Source organism: Sprattus sprattus (assembly GCF_963457725.1).
Source record: "Sprattus sprattus genome assembly, chromosome: 9".
Lineage (NCBI taxonomy): Eukaryota > Metazoa > Chordata > Actinopteri > Clupeiformes > Clupeidae > Sprattus > Sprattus sprattus.
The window spans coordinates 18,153,190-18,173,529 of NC_137928.1; the positions used below are offsets into that span (position 1 = coordinate 18,153,190).

The 20,340-nt window shown below is 47.4% G+C and overlaps 1 protein-coding gene across 1 annotated transcript in view; it reads right to left on the bottom strand.

Annotated features, from left to right (window-relative positions):
- Positions 1–210: 210 nt before the first annotated feature.
- Positions 211–20,340, bottom strand: part of clmpb (CXADR like membrane protein b) — a 56,379-nt gene continuing 36,249 nt past the window's right edge. Inside the window, exons 2-7 of the mRNA XM_080844260.1 lie at positions 9,722–9,879; positions 7,085–7,280; positions 4,478–4,645; positions 2,810–2,932; positions 1,794–1,935; positions 211–685 (exon numbers count right to left, since the gene is read on the bottom strand). Of these exons, the coding sequence (XP_080700386.1) occupies positions 343–685; positions 1,794–1,935; positions 2,810–2,932; positions 4,478–4,645; positions 7,085–7,280; positions 9,722–9,879 (1,130 nt within the window). The 3' untranslated portion in view covers positions 211–342. The remainder of the gene's footprint in view (positions 686–1,793; positions 1,936–2,809; positions 2,933–4,477; positions 4,646–7,084; positions 7,281–9,721; positions 9,880–20,340) is intronic.

A 20,340-nucleotide genomic window follows, 5' to 3' on the forward strand; every position in this document is an offset into this window, starting at 1 on the left:
AGCCTTTGCAGTAACTGGAGTCGGTGTGGGGAATGGGGTGGTTGGGGGGGGCGGGGCGAAGGAGATGAGAATGGAAATGACTCAAGTTTTTTTTTATATAATTCAGAAGGGGGCAAGCATTTTGTATTTTCCCTTGTTAAAGTATGCATTCATTTAAACTTCTCGTTTTATATTATTGATTCATTTTTTTTCTCCACTTAAATCTTTAGATTTTTTTTCTTCATCTTGGTTGCATTTATTCTTTAATTTTTCTTTTTTTTTTTCCTCAGAAGAGTCTTTGTCTTTCCTGGGATGGAGGGCTACACTGTTTGCCATGGCTGCGAGGTGACGGGCTTGTCCTCCCTACACAGTCTGGAAGGCCTTGCTCTGAGCCGGGGCCATCACCCCGGAGGGCACCGTCAATCCTCCAGGCATGTTCCGGGAGTTGAACTTGGGGGTAATCGGGGGCTCGGGGGTCTTGGATACCGCCTGGTTGTAGGTGGGGGGCGACTGGGGGAAGCCGGTGGGCTGGCCGTTTTCCTTGAGGGCGGCAATGGCTGGAGGACGGGGGCGGGGGACCCCGCGGGTGGCGCTGTTGTGCACCATAGACTGGGTGGAGGAGGCTCCGGAGCGAGAGCTGCCAGAGCGCGAGGAGGACAGTGAGTTGGGCTTCACCAGCTTAGCCTTGGGCGCCTCTGCATCCTCCCTGGGTTAGACAGAGACCAGGTGGGGACAGAGCACAGAGATGCATGAATAATTTAAACAGATGGGGATGTTTTACAGGTAGAGAAATACTAAAATAATACAATATTGCAGAGCACACTTAGGTTAGGATTAATGCACACAAACACACACACACATACTTTCACAGACACGTATGCAAAGAATATTGTACATTTGCTGGACTCATCACTACTGTCGTTCACTCATATCACTACAGTTGCAACCCAGTGAACATTTGGTGGCTGTTTCAGGAGCACAACCTCAGAGCTGACGTCATAGGCCGGGGGCCTGATGCTTTATTTATGAAGATCTAAGTTCTCTGTCACACAACTGTGTAAACGACAGGCTCTTGCGCTGCAAAACAACAGACGCTACAGACGAGATACTTAATCCCACTTTAATTCTGCGAAATCCAGGTGCACTCAGCACTCAGGCGGGATCTACCCACCAGTGACGCAGACGCGCAACATAAACAGAAACTTGACGTGTAAAGCACCCCTCCCCAGCCCCGCCTGGCTACCTGCATTATTCAAACCACCGTCATCCCCAACTGAGCTGCATTATTCACACAGACATGAAACTGTGACAAGGAACACGGGAAGCGCTAACACGGGTCGGGATTCAGTGACTAAATGTATTATGGAGTCTGTGGCTGCCTCGGCTGTGGTCTGGGGCCTGATAAATGTTGGCCCTCCAGATGCTATCCCACACTCCCCTGAGCCTCGCCGTGAGCGGGTGGCGCCAGAGCACAAGCTGTGAGAAGGAGGGCATTATCGGGAAGCAATCGGGGGCAGCTGACCTTGTGGCAGCCATTTCACACATGGAGGTGCACGGTGCACACACACATACACACATACACACACACACACACACACACACACACACACACACACACACATGTCCACTGAGACACCAGATAAATCGTAAGTGCTCTTTTAGGTGAATTCAGGTGAAAGTTCGAGAAAAAGAGGTGAGACAGAGATCAAGGGAAAGAGAGGGTGACAAAGAGAGAGCGAGAGAGCGCGTGCGAGAGAGAGAGAGAGAATGTGGTGAAGGTAAGAGCTGTTAAGTGGCCAAGTTAAAAGTCTCACCTGATCTCATTGGGGGTCTCCTCCTCCTCATACTTCTTCTTCTCCTTCTTGCGGCAGACCAGCCAGACGATGAGGATGATGATCAGCACGCCGAAGGAGATGCCAACCACCGCCCCGGCCACCACGCCGATGCCTCGCACAACTGCACCCAACACAAGACCACGGCAGAGATTACGAGAAATAGCAACACAATGCCCATCCTCAGTGCCAGAAGAATGACCACGTTATTAACTTAACCCTTCTTAACGGGCCATTGAGACCCCTCTTAGAGGTACTAGCTGAACTGTTAAAACACTACGGCAGTAGCCAATTTCTAAGTTATTGTGAGTTATGACACAATGTATGTAATAAAACAATGAAGAGAGGGGAAATGTAATCTAACAGTAGGGAGCAGCCAGCATTTATGATTGTACTGGGATGTAATTCTGTGTGGGGCCTTTTACACTTTAATTTGTAGTACATGGAGGCAGGCATGTGAGGCACCGCGCTCACTCAAACAATCAAAAACACGAGAAGGGCCCGAGCGGGCAGGCAGGCAGGCGGCTACACTTTATGTAACTCTCAGCATCCCTTTCCCCCACACTCCGAACATTAAATTCTCCTACAGTACCTCTCCCAAAAGCCATTAGCTGGGGACTTTGAAAGATGGCTATTTGAGTGAAACCAATGACCAATAGCCATCCTCTGAGTGGACCCGATGTTCGGTTGGAGGGGGAGACCGCGAGAGAGAAGGAGAGAGAGTAAAGGAGAGCGAGAGGAAGAGAGAAGGGGGGGGGGGGGGGGGGGGGGGGTGATGAGATTTTTCCGCTGCTTGGTGGAAACTGCATTCATCCATCACACTGCCCCGGCTGCTCTGCTTGCCCGAAGTGCTCTAAAGCACTGATCCAAGATCACTGTGACCCTCTCTGTACCCTAATACCCACTATTAGGATTAAAGGAAGTGCGACTGATCCCAGAGGGAGACAGAGAGAGAATTGTGGCCCTTAATAAGACAGGTTTGTAACTCCCGTACTCACATTGCATGGTGACCTCGATGATGCAGTTCTCCTCGCCAACATCGTTGCTGGCGGTGCAGCGGTACACGCCCGAGCTGTCCTGAGTCAGGTTCCTGAGGGTCACGATTTCAGGGTTCTTCAGATCTTCAGGGGAAGCGAAACACAGTTTGTTAACGAAGGAAAAGGCCTCCCCTGGGGTACAGAGGTACTAATGGCAGTGTTACATGTGTTCATCGGCTGGAGTGTTACCTGTGTTTATCGACAGCAGTGTTACCTGTGTTTATCGACAGCAGTGTTACATGTGTTTATCGACAGCAGTGTTACCTGTGTTTATCGACAGCAGTGTTACATGTGTTTATCGACAGCAGTGTTACCTGTGTTTATCGAAAGCAGGGTTGCACGTGTTAAGCTTAACTTATAATTAAGTAATTTCCATGTTAACACATGTAAAGTTCTGTTATGGTTTGTCCCACTGTCAGCCTTTATTTTCACGTTCTGACTCATAGTCCTGGGAAAGATGTTGTACTTTAAAAAATTTAATAGCACAACAAAAAATCTACCCGCTGCTTGCCTCTTATCCACCTCATGAGACACCCTTTTGAATTTGTCAACAGTTATGGTAATTGGTTTCGGAGCGAATGCCGTGGTATTGTGTTGCCTTCCCTGGTGAGTGGGAAGTGATTCTGTCAAATGAGGACTGCTGTTAGTGATGGCTGAGGCTGAGGGGAGCAGCCTGGCAAACCCCCACCTGATTCAGGTCTATTTCGCCTGAGCACTGTCTGTCGTTGAGCGCCTGCCGTATGTGTCACTCTGATGCATGGCTCTTGGGGGAAAAGAGAGCAGAGGAGACGAACTGCAAATGTTTTCCAGCGCGTCCGCGAGCACTGGGCCTGTCCTCCGAGCATCACCACCTCCCCCATCCGTGATTGAGGAGGGAACAGAGAGCGCTCGGAGAACTCGAGTGCTCGCGAGTGTTTGTCTGTAAGAGCGATGCGCCTAAACGATCCTCCGGGTCGCTTACTCATCCGGCACTGACAGGAGCCTAACGCCAACCCCCACCTCACCCCAGCCCAATCCACTAACACCCAAACCGTGGGTGATAAATAATGACGGACAGCATCGTGTTTTATAGTCCAATGAAAACTAATTAGAGTGAACAGGTGTTGTTTCATGGAGGACGTTAATTTCGAGCCTTTGGCTGCGGCATGTTCGTCACTAATACACTTACTACCATCAAGTAAATAGGCACTGAAATCCCAAACACAACACTGTGCTCTGGGCATGCCTGATGATGAAGCAATTCCCGTAATTATGTTTCGCCGATGATTCATCTTTTAAGTCGTAAACATAGTCATAGCTGGTCAAGGAAGTTTCCGTAACTATCTTTGATTTATCGTAGTAGTATAGGAGTAGAATGCTAAGTGAAGATCTTTTTTTTTTAAATACACAATGTATATGGCAGTTATTACTTTTGAATTGCTCTTGGTCATTTGAACAAATTTAAGTGACATCAATACATAAAAACAACAACAAATTGATTCACATTCACATATGAAATATACCTGCACTGTGATACCAATGCTATTTACGGTGTCAAAATCAGCATTCCCCATGCCATTTGGAACTTTGGAGCAGGCCTACACCAGTTCCTTGCACAACTCGCGTCATGGTAACACATTCTCTACTCACCCACTAGAGCCAGGGGCGGCAGCTTCCCAGCACTCTTGCCTTTGTCCAGCACTCTCTCCCATTTGTAGTGGATGGGGTCGGAGCCATCGGATGACTTACAGCTCATCTTCACGTCACTGCCCTCCAACAGGCGGCCCTCCATCCAGCAGCGAGGCTTTGATGGCTTCACTGAGAGGAGATGAAACAGACACCTGGTCACAACTATCTCTTAAAACTGCTTCATGTATGTTGCTTGTATGTTATCTGTACATGTCGTTTGTATAATGTCTATATATTGTCTGGGATGTTGTCCTCTAAGAGCAAGTATTGACCTGACCCAACTTCCTTGTATGTGTAAACATACTTTGCCGAAAACCAAACCAAACCACAAATCAAAATCTTGATTGTGTAATCATTCAACACAGGCACTCAGTGAAGCAAAAAAAATCTGGGAATCTGGTTTTGTGGCGCTTTGTGCGGTACAAGAAAATGAACAACGGCCAGGGGACATATAATGAATGACACACCCTCAACTCACTCGCATTTCCTAAGGAACTAGTGGACACTTACAATGCCTGGAGGGGAAATCAAGTTATGACTGCCTGGACAAACCATAAAAAGCATAAACACTGCTGAATTGCATTGATGTGAAATCCAAGCTATTGACAAAAGTCATTTCTAGAACAACTTTATTGCAACAACTCTGGCAGAACATAAAGTACGACTGGGGTGTCTGAAATCACGCGGAAAAGCACTTTATGTTCCCGTGACGCTGCAAAGGGGAATCCAAACCAGCAATCAATCACACTAAGAGACATCCGCAGAGCAAAGGTCTGGATTTGTGTTGCTTTTTCCTCAGCCCTTCTCGCTGGCCTTTCTGAGTCCCTCTGGGAGAGGGATCGCCAGTCATGGAGCGAGAGCTCGGCGCTGCACCCCATCTTATCTCGCCACTGAATTTACTGACTCATTAAAACAGTGACAGGGGTCAGGGAGGGAGGGGGAGGGGTGCGAGTGGCAGGCGGTGGCCTCCGCCCGCACCTCTGAGGTCAGAGGTCACCACTCCTCCACTCTCAGCTCTGCACTCATTTCAACACATCAGTCCCCTGGGCTTTCGTCTGATTTGGTTTAGCCAAGGCAATATGTATTTAGTTCAGTTGGTTCATATTCCTTTCTCTTTTATGTTCTATTCTGTTCTGTCCTCACTGCAGAATCCTTATGACTGTGCCACAGTAGAAATCTTAAATGAAAGCAAGTTACAGTAAAGGCAACTGACATCCAAAAAGCCACCTACAAATAGTATGCACATGTAGACATAAACACACACACACACACACACACACACACACACACACACACACACACACACACACACACACACACACACACACACACACACAACACTGTGAGCAATTTGTAGGGAGGAAAATGTTGGGCTCTAGCATTCTATCTCACACCTCTGTCAGGAGCAGTTAGTCCTCTCAGCAAGCAGCAAAATAAAAGCCCAAGCCAGACACACACACACTACCACACATACACACACACACACACACACACAGACATATATACACACACAGACACAGACACCACGTACTGGGCCACTGCCAAGCCATTATCTTTGCATGGTGAGAGAAAAATGCAAATGTTCATCCCTTAGAATGGAGAGTGTCACCACAAAGCTTGGGGCGATTTGTGAAAATCTCCACGCTAACTCACCGAAATGTCTTTACAGGCGGACAGAGGAGGAGGGAGAAAAAAAAAAAAAAAAGATGGTGAGATAGTGAGGACGGATTAAAAGAGCATTCCATTAAGGGACCAATAATAGCCAGATGAGCTAATCTCACATGATGTGTTAATAAACAATTCTCTCTTTCCGCTCCGATATGCAGCCTGGCTTTGGGGAGTGGTAGGGAAGCAGTCCATGTCCAGCCTCCCGCCTCCATATGGCCCTGAGCTGTTCCTGGCAGCTCCAGACGCCATACGTCCTTCAAATGAGCTCTACTCATGAATGGTTTTAAAAAACATCAACAGCACCAGGCTGCTTCACGCCACAAAATCTGCCCCAGTGAGCGCCGTTCACAGGGGGAAAGCAAAACAAGGCAAAAGCTCCAAAAGCAAACAGATAGGACATTGACTCCAATGATTGTGTATTACTGGAAACAAGGCCTGAGATGGCTTGGAAAACAAGCACTCAATAATTGAAACCATATCTACCATAAAAAGTAGTAAATCATCATAGAAGGTCTGGGATTCATTTGGAGTGACGCTAAACTGCTTTTGCAACCAGCAGAGAACAGTGCATTAGCTTAGCTGACAGATAAAAGTGGATTCAAACGTGCTACGGGAGAGGGAGAAACAACATTAAAAATGCTTTTTTTATTTGACAGAGACTTGAAGAAAGCAAGAAAATGACTGAATATTACAAACCAAATGCAAAAAAAAAAAAAAGGCGGGAGACAGACAGAGCCCAAGCAAACAGCAGCCACAGAAGCAAGCAGCCTAGAAATCGAATCAGGGAAGGAGCAGGAATTGAATTGAATCATTAGCTCGTCGGAGCTCAAGGAAATGTAATGTGTTGTTCGGACTAATGCCTGCGTGATGGGCGCGCTGGGCCGTTGGGGCCGGACTCACCAAGCACAATGAGGCTGACCTGGTTCCATTGGTATTTCCCGCCGGACTTCACCTTGCAGTGGTACTCCCCAGAGTCGGTGAGCTGCAGGTCGCTGATCAGCAGCGAGGCATCACCGCTCAGGTAGTCGCCAGCAAAGGACAGGCGCCCGTCCTCACTCTCCACCTCGTACACTTTGTCATTGAAGAAGGTGATGAGCTGAGAAAGGAAGAGGGGGGGGGGGGGGGGGGGGGGGGGGTACAGGGGACAGACAGGTTAACTGAAGAAGGTGATGATCTGAGAAAGGGAGGGGGGTACAGAGGACAGACAGATTTCAACTGAAAGGATATGTGTTGAATTGAATTGAAATAAGGGAGACAGAATTAAAGTGAGATTGAGTTGAAAGGATTGAGTTGAATTGAGTCACAATGAATTGAAAGGACTCCAGGTTGCTTTAAATTGAGCTAAATAACACACTGTGCACAGGTGCTACACACGGCAGGGAGACTAACAGAGGAAGCCCGTGGGAATGTTTATACCAGGCTACAGTGCTCAGCTCCCTGTCCCTTTCATGATGCACAGTTAGTGTTTCCTGAGCCCACCTGAGGCCGTGTACTGGCCTCTCTCCACACACACACACACACACACACACACACACACACACACACACACACACACACACACGTGCAGGCTGGTGGAGCTTGTAAACATGAAAGCGTGGCTGTCACAGGGTGGCTGCTCTCGGGTATGCCGGGCGGCGGCAGGAAGGTAGTGCTAAACGCCGGTGCCACAGTGCATCAGAGTAAATGGGGCCGCCCTGGCTCCACCTGCCTGACCAGCATATAATGACTGCCCACGTCACACGGGCACAGGCACAGGCACAGCGCAGCACTGTACGCCACGCCTCGCCAACCACAATGCTGCTGCAGGCGGCATGTGTGTGCGTATGAATGGGCCACTCTTTTCTGTATCTCTTTCTATCTAGCTCTCGCTCAAGGTGTGTCTGTATGTTTATGTGCGGGTAAGGGTCAGCACCAGAGGTTTCCAGGCAACAGGGATTGTGTGGTGTGTATATGTCAACAGAATTCAATTATACATATAATAATGGTAGAAAAAGCATCAGATCAATGTCAAAAAATGCCTTTGAGAAATGTAATTACCTTCTAAAGTGTCTTCTTCTTTGTGTGATGTGTGTGAAATGACTATGAAGAGTGTGAGGTTCATGTTAAGGTAAGAATGTGCTGTCTGCATAGGTATGCCATGGTCGCCTGGGTTGCCAGGTTTTTCCGCTTTGCCACAGTTCAGGCGAGTGGCTCTCCATCTGCGCTCCTGAGAGTTGGAGTCAACACTCTGGGTAACAGAGGCCAAATGTTGACAAGCTGTGCTCTTACATTTCAACAAGGCCTTATAGCGCAACAAAAGACATGATTTATTCATTCCGCTACAGGCACAGTCTCGTTCCTAATCAAATTTTCAGACGTTTGATTTTAATTAATGGGATGTTGAATGTTATCGCTCTGTTAAATATTAAATGCCGGGTGCCTTCCTCCACAAGCATCAAAGCCTCAGATGCGAGCACCTTCCACCGCCTTCTCTGTTACTCATTTTTTTGAGGTTCTTCAGGGATGGAATCTCGAAATGATAATCAACAGATATCCATCTCCCTCAGATGATTTACAAGGGGGGGGGGGGGGGATCAGATTTCTTCTTGACAGAGAGCTGTTGAGGATTGACAGTCTCGTTATCATCTCAAATTACACAAAAGACACTTGATCCTTAGCTCACTTTCACAAGTGTAGCACGGCACGGCAATAATGAATAAAATAGAGAAAAAGAAAAAAAACACCAAACAAAAAAGATAAACAGGGGCTACTGCACACATTAGAGATGATCTTAAGTTGAGGAGTTCGATGAGATAAACATTCTCGCCTGAGCTGTGTTAATCTGCCTCACGGTGCATGAAGCTTTTCTCCAGCTGTGTTTACGCTCTGAGGGAGATGCTTTTTGCATTGCATTTGTTTGGAAACAGTGCTGCAGGTGGGCATCTCTCGAGGTCTGTCGTTTCCAGACGGGACTGGAGCGTGGAGAAAGACATTTACGGCTAAGAGCGTTGACTTTGATCAAGACTTTGATAGGCTTATGAGGAGGTGTAGGCAGGTGAAAAAATGTAAAAAGCACTCTGTACAGAGACCCATAAGGGACTGAAAGCACAGAGTGAATGTGCACTAGTACATCAGAGGCAATGATGATGATGATGTTAAATATGACAGGGACGTGAAAAAATGTCACGCTACTGAGCGTGTGCGAAGTTTTGTGCGAAAAAAGGAAGGGATGATAATGCATTTGCAAATGGCTGGGTCATGTATATATACACCCCAGTGGTAAGAAGTGCGGTTTCTGTTGAACTGGGCCTTACACAGCATAAAGAGATGTGTCTGAAAAAAGGCCAGGGCAATTGCGAAAGAACTGCAATGTCCACAAGAGAGCGGATGAATCAGTAAGACAAACACGGAGGCAAGAGCGAGTGAGATGAATGAGACGACTGACAAAGGAAAGCATAGGGGAATGACACATCAGAAAGACTGAGAGAGAGACAGAGAGGGAAAGAGAGAGACAGAGAGGAGGAGGAGGACTGAGGAGAAACTGAGGTTTTCTCTTACCACACGATGCTTGGAATTGGGTTTGTGCAGGATCCACTCGATGTCCAGAGAGTCACTGGACTGCCAGTACTGGTGGTGGCATGGCAGGGTGGCATTGACCCCGACAACTTGCTTCATCTGTGCCGTCTGGGCACTGGCACTCAGGAGACTTAGCAGCACTGCAGGTAGAAAGAGAGAGAAAGAGAGAGGGATAGAGAGAGGAGAGGAGAACAAAGAGAACAAAGAAGTGAGACAATACACTTATGACAGACTCTGGCAAACAACTATGCTGCATAACAACAGAGATGCTGCAAAAGAATGGAAGAAAAAGCTGCAATGAGCGAGGCAATATATGACAACCCATTCCTTAGGATGAAAACAACACAATAAAATGTCTGATGGAATATACCCTATAATAGAATTAGAGCATGCGTGTGAACTTGCTTTTTTGCCTTGGTCAGTGCCCCCGTTTGCTTTGAAATTCTTCCCTCAACTTTTTTTCTTACGCTGCCACAAACAAACCACTAGGAAGAGACTAACAAATAAAAACACAAAAGGAGTCTGAGCAGTTACAGATGGATGCTTAGTTTTTCAACCTATTTACACATCATCTACAAACACACTCTTATTCACCTACACCAAAAAAAAGGAAACAATGTAAGCTACCCCTAATATTGACCATAATATACGACTATGGTTAACTGTGGCTGACACGGGGACTTATGGCTGGGTAAGGAAGGCAAGCGGAGGACAAGCTACGGCTGTTGGTTTGGGAGCGCCAGAGGGGCGCTAGGCTAATTTACTGGCCAAGGGCAGGCAGTGCCGCCGGCTGGAGGGGAATTAGAGGGAGGCGTCAGGGGGATTTGCAGCCTCTTGGGTCCAAGGGGGAAAGGGGGCTATGGGGGGGGGGGGGGGGGGTAGATGGGATATGCGATTCCTCCCACCTGCCGGAGCAAAGCACAAACAATGCCACTAGGCTGTCGCTTCGCCCGGACTTACGCTGCACGCAAAACAAGGCAGATATTTCTGGAGCATCGGCATTAGTTCCATGAGCATGTGTAATCTGCCGTAACTCGAGTACTTCCACAGAGAAGTGCGCTAGCTAGCGAGAGAGAAGTGGGGAAAGCTCGAGATTCACTCGCCCAGCACTCGGAATAAGAGTTTGAGGGTTTCGACCCTGGTCGGGTAAATATTATGACACTGCCGTTACAGCTCTTCATGATGAGGGGTGATGAGGCTCTCCACGGGCCGCGAGTGTCTGGCCCGATCCCTCACTCAGCGCTCAGTATTAAAGAGACAAGATAGACTCTCCTGGGCCCTGGGTGCTTCGCAAGGGAAGTGTGTTGTGTCTAGACAGAGTGATTTGGCATTTGTCAACTCGTCTGCGGAATGCGTGTGCGACCCCTGACCCCGCCACGTGGGTGGCGACCTCTCCCTCGTCAGCACCTCACGTCAACCTCCCGCATCTGTTTTTGAAGGCCAGTGCTGAGTGATTGATGGGCTCTGGTGCCCACTCAGAGCCAATGAGACAGCCAAGCTGGGTCACAGGGCCCGGACTCCCCCGAGTGTATGAGTCGGTGGGTTTAATTACCAGAGCTAATTTAAAAGCATGTGACGTCAGAGCCCATATGACTCATAAAGTAATCAAGGCTATGAATCCCGATGAGCTTAAAAGTTCTCCCTACTTCTTCTTAACTCTCCCACTCTTTCGTTCTCTCCGTCTCTCTCTCTCTCTCTATCTCTCTCACCTGGGCTCTGGTCCAAGTCAACTACCATCAATCCCATCTAACATCCTGCCTCGGCCTGAAAGGAATACCTCTCTCAAATTAAATAAAATTGAAATGAAACGCTCGATTCGTCTACAAAAAGTGCTTACAATTCCTAACCCTACTGAAAGACCCCACTTACTCCCGTAGTATGTCATACAGTGGAAGGAACTACAGAAATACAAATGCACAAAAAAAAGCTTAAGAAAATAAACCCTCAGCTGACTAGTGGGGTGAGGAAGCTGAGAACAAGCCAAATTGATTCAGACATAAAAAGCTGACAGAGAGCCGAAACGGGAACGAATTATCTGTGTGGAGCGCGGTGTATCACCCTGGCATATCTCATCCTGCCATTAGGGCCTGCCACATTAAGCCACCATGTCTCTCTCTCTCTCTCTCTCTCCACCCCCACCCCCGTGTCTCTGCAGGTCTCCCGCCGATGGGAGAAATTACCCTGGGCCCTGTGGCTCTCCCCAACCCCCGCGGGTACGTGTCAAACTAAAAGCTTGAGTCAGCGAAAGAAAAGAAATAAATAAAATGAAAAAAAAAAAGAAAAAGAAAAATACACCCTGGCCAGCAACGAAGCTCCCCTGCCCCACCCAGCTCCCACCCCCTGAAGCCATCCAGTGTTCATGACTTTTTAATGCAGAGTTCGCACTCTCATTTATCTTGTGTGCTCACCGCCAATACCGGTTTGAATGGAGGTTTTCCCACCCTTCCACCACCTCACCCCTCTTTACACTTCCCGGCCTGCGCTGAGGAGACCTCTTTGCATAGCCCTTAATTGCTTGAGAGGGGGGCCGAGGGAGAAGGAGTAAAGAGAAGGAGGGGTGGATGGTTGTAGAGGAGGAGAGGAAGGTGGTGTTGTGTGTGTGTGTGGGTGGGTGGGGGGTGGAGAATGGGGTCGTCGGCAGTGCGTCCGGGCCAAGCAACTCTGCTGGGAAGACATCCCTGATATAGCTCTGCGGTCTAATCAGAGCTCCCTGGTTTCTCCCTCACCTATGGCTGAACTCAGAGCGGTGTGTGTATGTGTGTGTGTATGTGTGTGTGTATGTGTGTGTGTGTGTGTGTGGGGGGGGGGTCTTTATAATGCCTCACCTCCCTCACACACCCAGACCTTAGGGGGTTGGAGGAGGAATTATTTGCTTTCAGTGTGCGTTTCACATGTGTCGATATGTGTGAAAGCCTACCAGAACGTTAATGTATCTCTGTGACAACTAATAGACAGACTATAACAGGCTTGTCTTCTCTCACACTCTCTCTTTCTCTCTCTCTCTCTCTCTCTCTCTCTCTCTCTCTCTCTCTCTCTAAGAGTGAGCCTGTGTCTTTCCGGAGGGGTGTAGCTCAGCTGGGTGTGTACCCAAAACATACTGTACTGTTGTGCAGCTCGCTAGCTGACTCATTCCTGCAGACTTGGTAGGGTCAATGTGATCTATAAATCAAAAGCGTGCAGTTATGACTCTGATATAAAAACATGCTGGCAGGAGCTCGGCACGATGAATGAAAACTGACTTAAATGCCTCATCTGTCAAGGGAGATATATATAATATCCCAGCGCTGATTCCAAGCCAAGCCAACAGAATGGCAGAAATGGTTTGTCATGGATCAGAATGCTAATGTCTTCCATATGTGAGCAAACATGAAGCCATTTTTCAGATCCAGAAAGGCTTTTTGGGGAGTCGGCGCAGATGGCACGGCTGTCTGAAACCACTTGCCCGACATTTGCCTGGCTTTCTGTGGTTTTTCGCATTCAGACTGAGGGGAATGCAGTCATGGCAATGTTCAGAGTCTGCACAGCTGGACAGCAAGGAAACCTTCAGGAGTTTCTTCAAATGTGGAGTAGGGCACATTTTTTTCTCTGTGGAAAGTGGACAGAAAGCTCAAACATAACACTCCTTGCAGGGTTTTTTCTTCCCCCTTTTATTTTATTTGCACTGTATAAAAGTTACACTACATGGGGTTGTTTCTGTATTTCACCGATGCATATTTGGGAAGGTGAAGGAATCCTACATAATCCGCTGATCTCTTAAAAGGGAGTCTGCCGTAGCTGCTCTGAGCCAGGCATCAACACTAAGAAAGAGCTATCCAGCCTGAGAAAGCAGACGGTTATTTTTACCTCTCGGAAGGTGCAAGAGAGCGCAATATAAAGGAGTCGGGCGGACGGAGAACTGAGAATGTGGGGGCCTTGACAGATTAGTGAGTTAAGGGTACTTCAGCGATGCTAATAACTAGCAGGCTCTAGCAGGACCTGCTGCGTTTCCCCCACTGTTCCCCTCACGGGGGCCATGATCAAGCCCACGCTACAGCGCCGTTAGCTTTGGCCCAAGCGTGCCTCTCTACCCACTCTGGCCCAGAAAAAGAAACAAAAGCGGAACACTTTATAATTAACAAAAGAATGGTCTAAGCAGCGTGCCAAAAAAGGGAAGGCAGAGAGAGAGAGACAGAGAGAGAGAGGGAGAGAGAGAGAGAGAGAGAGAGAGAGAGAGAGAGAGATGATGTGAGTGAGAGAAGGGAACCAATTTCTGTAAAAATGCCCTAGGGGGAGTTGTGCTCCAGTAAATCCGCCTCCCCACAGAATCCTGCAATCTTATTATAGTTGAGCCGGTGGGACACAGTGGAGCAGACGCGACAGCCGCAGCCGTGGCGACAGTGGCAGCCCCCTCCAACCACGCCCCCACCCCCTATCTCCGGCTTCAGTATCCAGTTTTGTGCTGGTGGGATGCTCAGCCTGGCATCATTCATCAGCCTGGAGTCACGCCACACCAGGCTGCATTAACCTCCATCTCTTGGCCTGCTGACCTACACAACACTGCCTGGCACCTCCTCCTCCTCGGCCCCCTTTGCCTGGCCAGAGTTGGTCCTTGCAGCCCCTGTGAGCGTGTCAGTGGGGGTTGCCACGCTAGAGCATCCACTCTGCTCAGCAGGCACTTGCATCGCCCCCAAACACCCCAACGCAAAACAAAGAGCTGGAGAGAGGAAGAGAAGTGTCAGGGCGCCCTGATGTGCCACTGAGTGTTTGTCTGTGTCGGCCCCTTTGTGAGTGTGTTTGGGTGGAGGCACTCTGTGTGTGTGTGTGTGTGTCTGTGTTTGTGTAGGTGTGTGTACGGGGAACTCGTATGTGTGTGTGTTTATGTGTGAGTGGTTGTGTGTATGTGTGTGTGTGCGCTCGCATTTCAGAGTTATCCTTCAGCTATGTTGGCATGCACCGCAGACTCCAGGAACAATGCAAGGGCAGAGATCTAAGATAAGGCATGGCTGGCTAATTAGCAGTGATGAGGACGGGCGTGAGGAGGCAGAGTGGTTTTCCATGTAGCTGGTGGCTCATCAGCCTTTGTTTTGAGCAGACCGTTCCCATTCTGTTAATGCAGGGGGAAGATGCTTTTAAATCTCTCTCTCTCGCTGTGTGTGTGTGTGTGTGTGTGTGTTTGGGAGTAACTATGTGGGAATTTGTATAATTGTGTGAGTGAGGGTGTGCATTCACTGAAGATTGCATGTGGCTTAGTGGCTTTTCCTCTATGCTTAAAGCAGAAAGACATGAAAATGCTTGGGAGTGTGCAAATGTGGATAGGATAGGAGTGACAGATTATAGGTCTACGTGTGTGTGTGTGTGTGTGTGTGTGCACACGTGTGTGAGTGTTCGCATGTGCGCATGTGTGGGGTTTAAAGAGAAAGAAATAAAACCTGTGTCTGCATGTCAATACGCTAACCTTCCCCCACCTGTATCTACATAATGAAAACCCGAGGCCTGTCCCGCGGTGACTGTAAATCAATGTCCCCACGAAGGCATCGGTGAATTAGAATGGAGAGCTGGCTGTTCATTTGGGCACTGGCACGTCACATTCCTCACTGCCTGCTGAAGAGAGCTGAGGTGCAGTAACCAACCCAGCGCTCTCAGCAGGCTCAGGGCCCTCTGACATGACCGGCAGTATGTCTTTCCAGCCTAGCAAGAGTGACTGCTATTCCTACCGAAGCAACAGAGAAGCTGCCACAGCCAAGGGCACATTCAGCCAGGACGCGTGTGAGTGCAGGGAAATGTGAGAAATGACACAAGTACTGAAAATCACTGAATATAGATGACTACAAATGTAAAGGAAGGGGAATAAAATGCCGTCCTTACAGAGATTTTTATGATTTATTTAGATTTGCATTTTGACGTTGGTGCCAAAATGCAAATGCAACAGGGGGCTTTATTTATGAAAATTCATTCATGTACATTGCTGACGGCCGGCAGCTTTCATTCCATTTTCTCTGACACACAGAGAGGCAGAACTGCTGGCGAGAAGACACTGAAATATTCAGTGTAGGCGGTCAGAAAAAGAAAGTGGGCGCTCCAAAAAAAAAAAGTGTCAGCACAGCATTTTTCTGACCTCCCCGGTGGAGCCTCACACAGAACTGAAAATAAATAAAAATAAAATAAATAAATACAATTTGAGTGCTCCACACGTAGCCTGGACATGGACAAATTGGAAAAGATTGTCACAGGAGGGGGTAAAACATATGCACTCTACTCTTGGCCTTGCAGGGAACGTTACTGGGGACAGGGGCTGGGGCTCGCGGCCCTCCTCTGAGTCCCGAAGATGGGAGCTGTGGCTGAGACGCTAGTGGGAAGTGACATGGCAACACAAGAGTCCTCTTCCTACACCACTACCCCACCATTTAACTGGCAGGGGAACGTTTTATGAAAGCGTTTGTGCAGGGCTGATTTTTTTTTTTTTTTTTTTTATGTTGGTGGTGAATATACCGTGGGCTTAACCTATAACTTTGTATGTGTGTGTGGGTGTGTGTGTGTGTGTGTTTGTTGTTTTCAATGTATGCTTAGTAAGTACTTCTCCCACTACACACACACACACACCACCAACACACCAGCACACACCCAGATGCAAAAGCACAGACACATATGCATATGTGGTGGGTAACAGAAGCTGTGTTTATAGTCTTTCTGTAATTAAAACAGATTGTGGGAGCTCCTTCTGATCGGTAATAGGTCTGGGTCTCGGCCCTCTGTTTGACGCACACATTCAGCAGCATCCTGCCTCTGGTCAAATTCTTTAGTGCCTCTGTTCATATCTCTGTTCTCCGTTCATATCTCTATCCAGTCCTCCCTAACTTGGAACATCCTGGTTTGCGTATCTTAGCCCTTGGTGCTTCTCATCCCACACTCCCCTTTGGTGGCTATTCCCTTGTGCTTTAAGTGCTCTTCATGATCTAATGAATGCATAATAGTGCTAGTGTTGTTCCAGGTGTTCTTCTTAATGAGTTGTTTAAGCTCATGCTCCTCTTGTGTACAGGGATCCCTGTGTCTCTGACCACTGTACAGATTTCTTCATCTTATTCTGCATCCATCTCTACACATACCAACACCCACTTGTGAAAACACCCACACACACACACACACACACACACACACACACACACACACACACACACATATACCAACACCCACTTGTGAAAACACCCACCCACACACCCACCCACACACACACACACACACACACACACATACACACACACACACGAACACCCACACGTACACACACACACACACACACACACACACACACACACACACACACACACACACACACACACACACACACACACACACACACACACACATACACACACACACACACCTCTGTCTTCTCTGACTAGAGGCTGCACTTTGATGGGATAAAGTCTCGTAATCCCCGCACCGCGCCTGGATACCAAAACCTGTTCTTGCTGACTGGGAGGTTCTACCCACTCCTCATGCTAATAGAGAGCATTGCTAATGTGTCGCGGTCACCTCAGGCAAAACTAATGGCTTGATCCCAAACTGTTTCAAACAAACATTTTTTTGCCTGTCTACGGGGTGTGTGTGTGTGTGTGTATGTGTGTGTGTGTGTGTTTTGGATGGGGAGTGTGTGTGTTTATGTGTTGTGGAAAATGCTTGTCCGTGTACAACAGGCTTGTGGAAGGATGGATGCAGGGAGTGAGGGAGAGAGGATGGAAGCTCTTCCAAGATAATCCCATAAGGAGAGTGTGCCAGGAAGGAGAGAAGGAGAGAAAGAAGAAGAGCAAGAGGGGGGACCTCAGGGAAATAAAAGCTAGGGAATGAAAGAGAGTTGTGGTGTGAATAATTGAGCACTATGTGCCAAACGTGACTCTCTCATTGCCTTCATGACTGAGTCGCTCAAAATGCTTGTCAGCGCTGATAGCACTCGTGGCGTTGTTCTCCTCTCCCGCCTGACAGAGCTCCAAAACAAAGACATGCTAAATAAGCTTCCGCCATCTCTTCTTCCAATTTCCCATATTCGTTTAGCATTCTCTCTCAGACGTAAAAAAAAAGGGAAAATATTATGATGTGTTCCCACTGGGATATCTAGTCACACGAAAAGAAGCAGAACAAGATAACAGTACCTTGCTTACTGCAATGACGTTCTGCCCGTGTGATGGCTTTTGGCCTATGCCAAGCAGCTGTCCAGGATCCTATAGATGTGTCATTACTGCAACAAAATCCCCAGCGAAGCTTAGGGTAGAAGCCCCCACTGCATGCTCAGGGAGCCAGGTTAAGGCTGCCAGCCGTTCTCACAGAAACCACACGATCCCTCCATCCTCCCTCTTTCCCCCACCCCATTTCTCTCTTCCTCCCTCCACATTCATGTGGCCCAGTAAAAAGCTCTGCAACGGCCTTATGACAGAGTGGAAAGAAGCAGACGGCTTAAAAGGCTCAAATGCACACACACGGCCGTGCCAACAGTCGCTGGCTGAATTTTAATTAAAGCCCAATTCGTCATTCAGAATGGATGTTCAACATTTAAATTTTAATTATGGCAATGCATCTTGCGGAGCCCTGACACCCTAGGAGGCTTATCTTCAGAAGCCTTCATGGAGGGGAAAAAAAACAAGATAAAGAAAAGCTGAAAACAAAAGGGGGTGAGATGGAACCCAAAAAGCTGCATACTCTAGCAGTGGCACACGACAGGCAGGCAGTTTTGTTTTGATATGTAATATTTTAAAGGCAGAAACGTACTTGAAGCAGAATTTGCAAAAGCAAAATGTAATAGCATAGAAGTATATTGAAATATTGCTGAAATGTTTAAAAAACAAAAAAGAACGCAATGTAGTTTAGTTGAACATTTTATGGCAAAAAATGTTTTAATAAAAAAAGGAGGTAGGTGATGCCCAGTCTGAATTGCCAGATGTCAAGCTGGAACTTGACAACACAACAACTGCACAACGAAAAAGCAGGGAACTGATTCTGATCTGTGCACCATCCTTAGAGAGACAGTGGACAATGTCTTTCTCGACTACTTGAGCAGAAAGGTCTGCTTGAGACGTTTAAAATCATACCTGAGGAACAGTATGACAGAGACAATTGACTGGATTGTCTCTAATGAGTGTTCAGAAACTTTGAACTCGATACAGAGAGAGTTTTGAGGGAGTTTCATACAATAGGGACCAGGAGGGTCAATCTTTCATTGTAAGGTAGACTGAGTTTCATTCTTTTAATGAGAGGGTGTAAAGCCAGGGATGGCTCATAATGAGCTAACGGCCAAGAAACATTTGCTTCAGCAGTTATCTGATCGACGTTTTTCTCACTTTCTAAATTACTTTCAAATCTGTGGATGCTAGCCCTCCGCCACTGGGTTCAGGGCTAGCAAGTTAGCTAGGCATCTGAGTGATCTAAAATGGAAAGAAAACATGTTTATAAAAAAACATGCTGAATTTGTTCACTCAAAACTACAGCAAAATAGGAGCCACATTTTTGCTGTAGCAGTCCTTTATAAAGTAGGCTTAGATAATTATTTTCTAATGTAGCTTGTTTCACAATTCAGTGTTTGTGACCCTATCCCACTCTAACACTCTAATTCAATTCTGTTTACCTCAGTAGTTGGCTTCTCTACGTTTAGCGGAAATTAGCTGCTGCCACTAGCCTTGCTTGAGTGTGTGTACTATGAGGGGTTTCAGAAATAGGGGGAAAACCATTACAGGTTAAGTATAAAATTTTAATTTTTATCGATAAGTGCAAGTCACAAAATCCGATCGTGCCCTACCATCAAACAGTTGAAATATTATCACGTTTTGCTCTCTGTGAAGATTCAGTCTGAATTCAGCCCTTGAATCTCATATTGATTATCAAACTTATGGTATTGATTATCAAACAGATGGTATTCAGCCAAATCAATTTGTTCAGTGGCCAGTTTTAACATCATACAGGGTAAGGGCACTGTGGCAGTTGTGTTCACCCAAACCAAGTTTTGCTGATATTGACAAATCAACAATTTATAGGATTTATCGTGTCTCATAGTGTTATTGCTTTGATAATAATCTTGTTCAGTTGTAGGCTGTTAGCCGAGGCTTACATACTTAATTATTGATTATAAAAGTAATACAACAGATAAAATGCTTTAGTTAACGATGAGCCTCTGCTATGTTTCCCTCTCCCTCTCTTTCTTGCAGCTACAGGACTGAAAATGAGCCGACGCAAACATGCACTCTCTCTTCCTGCTGATGGCCGAACGCACTAATGTATGTGCTGCCCTCAGCAGAGTCGGTGAAGAGGGGGCCTGGAGAAATAGCCCACATAAACATAAAAATAAACCTTATAAACAAGCCCAGCGCTGCGCTAAGGGCTGCAGCAAGACTACAGAGGCCCCGCCTCAGTCTCAAACTGCTGGGCTGACTACGAGGCCTTTTCCGCCTCTCTGTCTTGAGCTTGTGTTTTCGTTGGATGAGGCAAAATATGTGTGTGTGTGTGTGTGTGTGTGTGTGTGTGTGTGTGTGTGTGTGTGTGTGTGTGTGCGTGGTTGCGTGGGCAGCGTAAAGGGCACATGCTCCCTGAAGCATGCACACACACACAAGTGCAGAGATCTTGTGTCCAGAAGTAAACTG